Source organism: Phragmites australis, chromosome 1 (assembly GCF_958298935.1).
Source record: "Phragmites australis chromosome 1, lpPhrAust1.1, whole genome shotgun sequence".
Classification (NCBI taxonomy): Eukaryota; Viridiplantae; Streptophyta; class Magnoliopsida; order Poales; family Poaceae; genus Phragmites; species Phragmites australis.
Window position 1 is genome coordinate 40,915,794 of NC_084921.1, and position 9,438 is coordinate 40,925,231.

Consider the following 9,438-nt stretch of genomic DNA (forward strand, 5'->3'; position numbering starts at 1 on the left):
ATTAAGTTAGTCTTTAGGCGTATCGTGCATACCAACGTTTATTGTCGCCATCTCTATATGGTTAGGGTCCTTTCGCGCTACGAAGGAAAACTCTACATTCTATGTAATGTTTATCAGCGTATGTAACATCTATCCAGATTTTATGATAATTATACTTCACAACTACTATTGTTTGAAAAATTATATTTTACACACTCCCATGGTTACTTCACTAAAAAAATTAACTCGCATACTTTTACATCAGCTAAATAAAGAAATATTGATAAAATGACATTGAACCAAAATTAAGAATAGAATGAACCACTATGTAATGCTGTTTGGACAACTATTTGCACAACTAGCATTTTCGCTAAATGTGCAATATTTTTCAAATTACCGTATAAAAAAATTATATTAGAAAAATAATTATATTAAGCGGCAAAAAAAATTCATATCGCATATTCATTGGGCAGTGTCTTGCCCGAGCGAGACCAAATTCTCGCTCACTGAACGAGCAAGAACTTCCTATCTTCGATAGCTTAATGCATTGAGCGTCGGGACCCATAAGTTCTTACCTATTCAACGGGTGAGATTCTATTCTCGCATGTTGAATCGGCGATGATAGCCTATCCATGCAATTTTTTCGCGAGACCAAATTCTCGTCCATTGAACAAGCGAGAATTTCCTCTCTTCGATAATTTAATGCATTGAGCGTTGAGACCCACAAGTTCTTACCTGTTCAATGGGTGAGATTCTATTCTCACCTGTTGAATCGGCGATGATAGCCTACTCATACAATTTTTTTTTGAAACGGTCATGTATTCTTCAAAATATTAAACAAACAAAATATAAAAAAAAATTCCACTCGGGAAGGGGAGAGGGCCGATGCGAGACTGAAAAAAGGGCGGCTTTGGGCTATGAAAGGTCGGATAGGCAACGGCATGACGGACCTGTGGCCCAGCGGGAGCTGTCTTGCCGCGATCCGCGCGCCGGTATGAGAGAACGGATTCGCCCCCCTGTGAGGTTTCTGGAGGCGGTAAACAGATGTGCGTACAAGTTTTTGTAGATGGAATGGCGCACTTGCCTAACTCGTCAGTTCTTAGGACCAATGCTTTCAAGCAGCTCACAGGCAAAGGAAAACAAGCGTTCGGGTTATCATTTTTTTTGGAGAACGTGTTGTGCACGTATTTCGTTAGCGTTCATGTTTTCATCGATCCCTAAAATAGCTGTTCAGGTGGATGGATCATCCGATATTACTGACGCCTACCAAACTAAAACACAATTGGACACTAACTCGTGGTTGGTACAGAGACAAACAACACACGTGACCTGAAGGTGTGTGTGTGTTTGGTGGACTGGTGGGACTGGTGGGAGTGGGGGGATAACTGAATAGTTTCAGTGCGAGCTATGCAGTATTAGTTACAAATACCAACAAGTAACAACCTCATCTTATTACCAAAAACGAAGAAACAGCATAGGACGTTTCTGTGTAGTCATGTACGTAGTATACAAAAGATGCATTGTCACAAGGCTAGGACTCTCCAAGCACAAAGCCAAGCCCACTATATTACCACCAAGCATACATAAACTAAAAACACAACGGCAACAGCACCACGACCCACGGCCCACGCAGTGCTGGCTAAACTGCACATACAGCACGCAACCCTGAGGCTTTATCTTTCGTTGCATTCATACTCCGTACAAACGAACAACCAAAGCCCCATAGCTTCTTCCTTCCTGAATCCGAAGCTAATCAAGTTTCGGAATAAGAGCTCCCTGATCCCGAAACGGGGTCCTTCGTCCTCATCATTATCTTCTTCTTTCACAGCTTCTCTCTTTGTCAGTGACATTGCACAATCTGTGTGTGCAGCACAGGCCCTCGGGGAGCTCCTGAGGCCATGGGTGCTTATTCACATATTTATCAAGTTAAGATTGCAGGCTTCTTCTGCCAGTACTGATCGAATCTCTGCCTCGCATACTCCTTGTAGTCGAAGTCAATGTCGTTGACATGATCCTGCACAAGATGGAAGTTAAAAAATACCACAGAGGTTTTAGTTTTGCAGCGCCAAAACGTGAGTCCCGACACATGAACTCACCGAAATTATTCCCCAGAGGCCCCACACTAGATGACTGGCGAGCATGCACTTCTCGATGCTTTGGAGCAGGTTCTCCACCTCTTCCGCATCAGGTTCGTCACCTGCCAGGTAGTGACACGCAATTAGGATTTAGGAGATATGGTCTACAAAATACCAAACAACTAGTCAAAGAACATCCATAGTGAATAGGGATACTTTTACTTCGAATGAAAAGAATATTGCGTTACAGTTCATCGCATTACATGGAATCTGGAAAGATGGTGAATTGGTGACCATTTGCGGTGTGTCATGTTTCTTACAAAAGGAATTGTTCTAGTTCGTTTGCTTTGTGTGTTCAATATGTGCAAGAAGCTTGGCCGTCCTGTTTTATGAACGCTGAAATTGTCAAAACTAACTTTCTTGTTGTGTTTTTCACTCCTGCTTAAAATTTGTATTCAATGGTTGGACATGAGAGTTGAGACTACAAAAAAGGTTCATACTCTATGAGAATCGGAAGTGCAAATTTGTATCACAATGGCGTGCTCAACTAAAATCATGATGAAGAAATTCGGAGAATCAAACCAAACAATGAACTCACACTTACCAGAAGTGCTCAGATAGGTCTTCACGAAACGTTTCTGCTCATCAATATCTGTAACGTAGAAAAGAATAGCACGTGAGGAAGGCTGAACACTGAACCATTATGCAAACTGATATAAAGAGCAAAGAAAAACAACCGTGCATTCATCAATAGTTTTCTTAGAAATGAAATACCTGGATATTTGTTATAGTCCAGTATATGAGGCTTTGCTGAATGATAGTCAGCCGCCATCTCGCAGAAATGGTTAGCAATGTCGTACGCAACTGGGTTGAAGCTTGCATACTCGTAATCCTGAGACAATAAGAGAAGATTCTGTCATGGCAGGTTGGTACAAATAAAAAACAATAAAAAAAGCAACCATGAATGCTTTACATAGTTCTCTCCAAAACTGAAACTCTGTCTTTAGCAGAGGCGTGACAACTTAGTATGTTCAGGTCGTAGGGAACACAACAAGCACACGCCAATTAGTGTGAAAGGAAAAGAAAAGCAGCCCTATAATAAACTGATTCAACAATTACAACCATCCCTATTTTGCACAAGGCAAGATGTGTTACTCAATAGAAGAGAACTCTGTTACAAGAAAAAAATTGGAAGTCCTACCTACCCATGTTCAAGAGATTCCCCTTTCATGTCTGTATTTGCATTATAGGCACATAATTGATGATTGACACACATCAAAAGAATACTTGTACTGCAGAAAAAATAATTAAGATTGAAAGGGAATTATTACGGATGCATAAACTTACAATGATTGTCAGCATGTTGGTCACTTCATCAATCATGATGTTGCCATACTGAAGATCGTTGTGGCAAAAACCAACCCAGTGGTAATCACCTGAAAATTCTTTCTCCAATGAAGTAATCTCGTTCTCCAGGCTGTCCAAGCGAAGTTCCTTGGCTTCCTCAGGTGGGCACAAGTTCTTAGCAGTTTTGAGCCAGTTCCTGTATTTGTATGAGCAGGTTCAGACTTTGATCCCCTATTTTTAATTTTATAAATGGCTATTAATAGAGCAATTATTTAGCAACATAGACCCTACCTCAGTCTGTCCCAAATGAGCACAAATTTGGGACCAGGCATGTCAAGGTTGTGGAATTCCCTCAGTTTGGAAGCTACAAGAGCTGAAATCTCAGGATCGCGAAGGTCGGCAGCTGACAGTGTCTGAAAGAAACAATCACATTTGCTTGTGAAGTGACATAAGCGATTGGACATCTTGATTACATATCTTTTTGTCACTGAAAAAACTCAAGCGGAAAAATCTGGTAGCATTTCTGTTGCGTGGTACTTCATATTCATAATTTTCGTTCAACCAAGACACAGCATAAGATACTCATTTCCATGAGAGCGACACAAATAAAAAGGTAAAACGAAGAATCTAGAAAATGCCACTCTTGCCTAATTTGGCACAAAATTCAACTAGAATCCACAAAAGAAGTAAAAGAAGAATCACTCGTCCAAAGAAAGTAAAAGTGCGTCATAATTCCTAAAAAATGGGGGCAAGCTACGAGTTTCTTAAGGATGCAGCTGAACAGAGGAAGAAAACAAAAGGCAACCAAGGATTGTCTTGAAAAACTAGAAAAGTGGGGAGGAAGATAGAGCTTGAATTCCTAGTCCAAGAACGGCAGGTAGTTTGATTAGAAGCGGTATCAGAATTCAGTAGGTACCCTTGCGTGGATGAACTCCTCGACGCGGCCGTTGGGGAAGCGGCCGAGGAGGCGGGGTCCCTGGCCGTGGCGGGACATGCACTCGAAGGTGCGCACCTCGTCCTCGCGATCGAAGAAGAGGTCCGCGCCGTCGCCGTATATCCGCACGAGCACCTTCCTCACCTCCCGCTCCCCCCTGCGCTCCGCCTCGCCGTCGGGGCCGGGGAAGCCGGTGAGCCACTGCACCTGGTAGACCTCGTTGGTCATGGCGCCCTTGAGCGGCAGGACCTCCAGCGCGCGGCAGTCCGCCACGTCCGCCCACGCCGCCGCCAACTCGTGCAGCAGCCGCCGCGCCTCCTTGGGGATCCGCGGCCCCGCCGCCTCCGCCGCCCGCGCGCACTGGCTCAGGTTGTCGACCACCACCATCCTCCTTAAATTGCCGCTCGTTTTCCTCCTCTTCGCGTGCGATCAAGCCTTCGAGGGAAGAGAAAAATGGATGCAAGTGGAAGAGAAATGGAGATTTGGCGCCTTCTTATGGAGTTCCTCTTCGTTTCTTGGTGTTTTCTCCCTATTCAAAATTGATTTTTTCCCCTGAAGCGATTGGTGTGAAGCGCGAGATTAGAGGAAAGCGTGGCGAGTAACACAGCGAGTTTTGCGCTGTGTTTTGGGAGGGGATGGCTATCTGCTTCGACATGGGCACGTATAAATAGGGTCAGTTGCGCGTGGTTTTGCACATGGCCCCTCTAACTTCTCTTCATTCCGTGTTGACACACCGCGTTCAGTCTTTACATTACTTGGTGGCGAGGGTTCCAAGTAATCCTACTTCCGTTTAAAATACAGCGCAGTTGACAGTATTGTTGCAACTTTGTTCGATAATAATTTTTAAAATATTTAAGCAAGTAAAGTGAAAATAGTACTTTTAAATTTGTCATCAAAAGTAGTTTAATGATGCTGTATAGTAGAATAATTTGTGTGTGTATTTGTAAAAAATCGACGATCAAACATTGAAGCTCGAAGTCATGGTGACTGTTATTTAAAAATGGAGGCAGTAAATAAAAAGAACAGGAGCTCTGTTTTTCAGGTTTGTCTGGTTCGCACTGAAAACTTGTGTGTAGATTTCTGTAAAATTTCTTTGTATGCTTCAATTGCAGGGTGATTAAATACCAAGAATGGATAGATTTGCAAAATAGAACAGTATTAGAATGTTTCCTTTATAATCACACATGAAATACACAACTTTGACATGTTTCTTCTCGTTTGCTTTGTACTCCCTCATAGGGGTGGAACCAGGCTCGGTTTGGTTCAACCGTGCTCGGCTATGAGCGAGCCGAGCCACGCCCAGTCAAGTTACTGAGCTGAAATTTAGGCTCAGCTCGAGCTCGGTGGTGGCTCAGCCAGCTCGATTGACTCGCAAGCCAAGGTCCATATCTCAATCTCCCTTTCTTATCTCAATCTCGTGAGCTCGGTGGGGGCCGAATAAGTTGCAGACAGACAACAAGTGAAGAGTCAAAGGTGGTGGAGAGGTGACGGTGGCGGAGAGGCGGTGGCTGGGCACCTGGCAGAGATGCAGTGGGCAGGCACCAGGCGGAGATACAGCGGGCGAGCGGGGAGGCGGTAGGCGGAGAAGTGGCATCAGGGTGCAGGTGGAGAGGCATGAATGATTGAGATAGCAGCCTAGAGCAGGGGGTGAATATGCGCTCTTCAAAATTAAAACAGAACTACGAAAGCTAGTCGAATGTTCTGATATAAATCACCGGATCCTCCGATGAGACTAGAAGTTCTGACTGATACAATCAGAACTTCTGATGTTGCTGAACTTGAACCCTGGCTAGATCTACAAGAAATGATGAGTTAAACTATAAAATGCTAGATGAAGCAGTTTATGATGCTACTCAATTTAAGGTAGAACAAGCTAGCACAAAGTATAACTCAAGATAGAAAGGTAATTGCTCAAAATCATATAAAGGTGAGAAATAACTGAAAGTGGAGACATGTCAAATTTGTTTCCAAAGTTAGATCCTTGAGGGGATTTTATGTTTCTATTGAGGGGCTCGGTCACACTTGGGTCAGGTCTTTTTAAACATTTTTTCCTCCAGAGATTGTACAAATCACTCCTCGGCTTTCTTTGGTATTTCTTCCCTTGCGGAGGCAAAATTCGGCCTTCACAAACTTCTCACAATGCACCACAAAGTGAATCGGTGGCTCATGAGCAACTCCTAGTTGTCTAGGAGAACTCAATCTCCAAGAGTAACAAATGTGCACAAAGAATGCTTGGAGATGAACCCTAGTGCTCAAATGTTTCAAAGCTTCTCACTAGGACTCACATCTTCCTCTCAAATCTCTCACTCAAGATTGAATCACTAAGAATGGAGAGAGGAGGGGTGAAAAGTTGCTCAAGATGTGTTTCACCTGAGTATGGGAGCAGTAGCCGACTTGGGAGGAGGTGGAGGGGTATTTATAGAGAACCCCCAAAACTAGCCATTATGTGCCTTTTTCAGACCACATCAGAACTTTCGATGTTCCGATTGGAACTTCCAATCAGTGCAAAATAACATTATTGACCCACTTCATCGAAACCAAAACTGGAATAAACAACCAACGAAACTTCCAACCTCACGATCGGAACTTCTGATCGATGAAAATAACTCCAACCCGAGAACCCAACATATCAGAAAATCTGATGTTCCGATCAAGGAATCAAAACTTTTGATCCAAAAGAAAATAGAGAACCCGAGAACCCTATAGATGAGAAAATCGAACTTATTGACCCAATTGGAACTTCCGATATCTGGACTAGAACTCCCGATCCGACTAACTTTTTCCAACCTGGTGTTCGTGTTGTGAGTGGTGTCTCTCATTTCCAAGGATAATCTTTGAGCTCTAAGTTCATAGCAAGGTATTCAACGTTGCATTACTCTTAATAGCACGACATTCCAGTACTCAGTTCAAAATAAAATGCTATAACTTTAGAAATAACCAAACATCATCTTCTTTCTTCAATTTTGGGGGTCGCCAACATCGTATAGCTTTTATCATTGGGGATTTTACCTATTCAAATACTTATTGAACATATTAGTCCCTTAATCGACCGCGTCAATCATCAAAACCCACTTAGTGACCTATATGCACTATCAATCTCCCACTTTTTGGTAATTGATGATAACACGAATAAAGTTTACAGGAGATTCTAAAAGAAATTATTTTTTAATGCTAAGATATATAGTGAGCTTTCTCTAAAAGTGTGCATTGTGAGAAATTTGATTTGAAAAGCAAATGCACATTTTAAAAAGATTTTGCGAGAGCTTCTCTTATATCTTGACATTCGTGGGGTGCAAGTGTGTGAACATGTGCGTTATTGTGTCATAAATGAATATGGAATCATAGAAGCATGCCATCTCACACATATGAAATAAAATTCCATATGACATGACAATACACATGAAGGTTGAATATCAAGATGCCTATAAATCTCCTTGACTTTTTTGATGAGCTTCTTTCTTGTTGCCCTCTCTTTCTAAACCCTCACTGAGGTATTCATACACATGCAAAAGATGGATTTTAAGATCTGTAGGGTGAACGAAGAAGAAGAAGAAGTGTCAGCTGGTGGAGACTCCTCACTCCTAGAGGAAGGAACACACTTAATTAACCTTACATCATGTTCATGATTGAGAAGGTTACCAACCTCATCTTTCACAAGCAAGTGAAGCATATTGGGCTATATGGAGCATATCCACAACCACGCTTGGGACCAATGGAGGTGAGGCAAATCTATTCCTATATGAAATCAAACGCATCAAACTCTTTGGTGTTCTCCTTCTTTCGTGCAAGCAAGGTCCTTGTAAAGAAGAGAATATTTTGACACCTCCACTCTTTGGAGCAATAGTCTTCCTAAATATTCTATCAAGATAGACATGGAAAAGAAGAAGACATTTTATCTTGCCAATCTCATATTCATCATCCATATTGTAGATAAACTTCATATCTTCTGTAGGCACGACTTTTTCATTACAGATCCGTTTTTTAAAGTTAACTATTATTTTTATAATTTTTAATAAAATAATATTATTTAAAATTTTTATTCTTTTTAATAAATATGACTCGACTCACTCTTCATATACCGTTCAGGCAAATTACATAGCGGTAACCAATCACACACCACATGTGGACCTTGACTTCTGGGGCCGCAAATGACGTGGCGTTGCTGTAAAGACATCGCTCTGAGTCTCTGACCATGTTTCATGCACATTAGCTCCCATGGCGCGTTCCTTTATGCTGTTTATGCAGAGCCGCAAAGAGGCTTACCAACAAACTCTATTACATGGCACTTCGAGGCTTTACTGCCTGACGATGGTGTGGTGTCGTCAGGCAGTAACTTTCAGGAAAAGAGGCCAACAAGTTCCATTCGCAGTCACTTTCAGGGAAAAGCTTTCGCAGAAACTGCAACGCCACAGAGATCACCAGCTCGCGATAATAACCTCCCGCGGGCGGTGTTCAAGGCCACTTGTTCCCAGAAGATCGGCGCGCGAGTCGTCACGTCGCCCGCGCCCGACGTGTCGCCGCCGATGTGATCGCCGAGCCAACCTAGAAACGCTGCCGTTTTGGTTGCTTCGGACAGTTGAGGGGAAACCCGTAAAACCATCGTGCCTCCCAAACAAAAGCAGCGCTGAAGAATTGCAGCTGCGAACTTAGAGCCTGCTTGAGAGACGGGAATTATCAGATGTTTTAATTCGCCGCGAGGACTAAACACAACAAATAAATCGTACGCGCAGATTCCGTGTGTGACTCCTCAGGTTTCAGATGGCGTCCTCACTCTCAAAGTTTGGACCCCGGCCGTGCGTGCATGCGTGTCTGCAGCAAAGGCTACAAAACCTTTCGCTCGCCGGACAACTGGTACAAGGTGTACACAAGTCGGAGGTGCCGAACAGGCGAGCGAGCGATGGATAGGCACGAACGCGAACCAAGAGACAAACACATAGGTCTCTGCCCATACGTGTAGCGTAGGTGAGACCGGCGCAACTTACGAGCGTTTGAAGGGGGATCGTCCTTGAAAAACTATGGAGGACTACAACCGTGTTTTGCTTCAGTTCATAATTCATATGAGCCCCTTTTGTACCACGACGACAGTTCTGCTCTTACTTGATT

The 9,438-nt window shown here is 43.1% G+C and overlaps 1 protein-coding gene across 2 annotated transcripts; it reads right to left on the reverse strand.

Annotated features, from left to right (window-relative positions):
• Positions 1-1,398: 1,398 nt before the first annotated feature.
• LOC133919379 (probable choline kinase 2) lies at positions 1,399-4,968 on the reverse strand. Of its 2 annotated transcripts, XM_062363758.1 has the most exons (7): positions 4,318-4,968; positions 3,693-3,814; positions 3,402-3,597; positions 2,829-2,946; positions 2,659-2,706; positions 2,076-2,176; positions 1,399-1,993 (listed from the first exon to the last, which is right to left on the reverse strand). In XM_062363758.1, exons 1-7 carry the CDS (start codon positions 4,720-4,722, stop codon positions 1,901-1,903), a joined length of 1,083 nt encoding a protein of 360 aa, XP_062219742.1. In that variant the 5' UTR covers positions 4,723-4,968; the 3' UTR covers positions 1,399-1,900. The 2 variants fall into 2 exon arrangements, with proteins under 2 accessions (XP_062219742.1, XP_062219749.1); XM_062363765.1 differs by lacking the exon at positions 1,399-1,993 and having other exon boundaries at positions 2,084-2,218.
• Between the last annotated feature and the right edge of the window lie 4,470 nt (positions 4,969-9,438).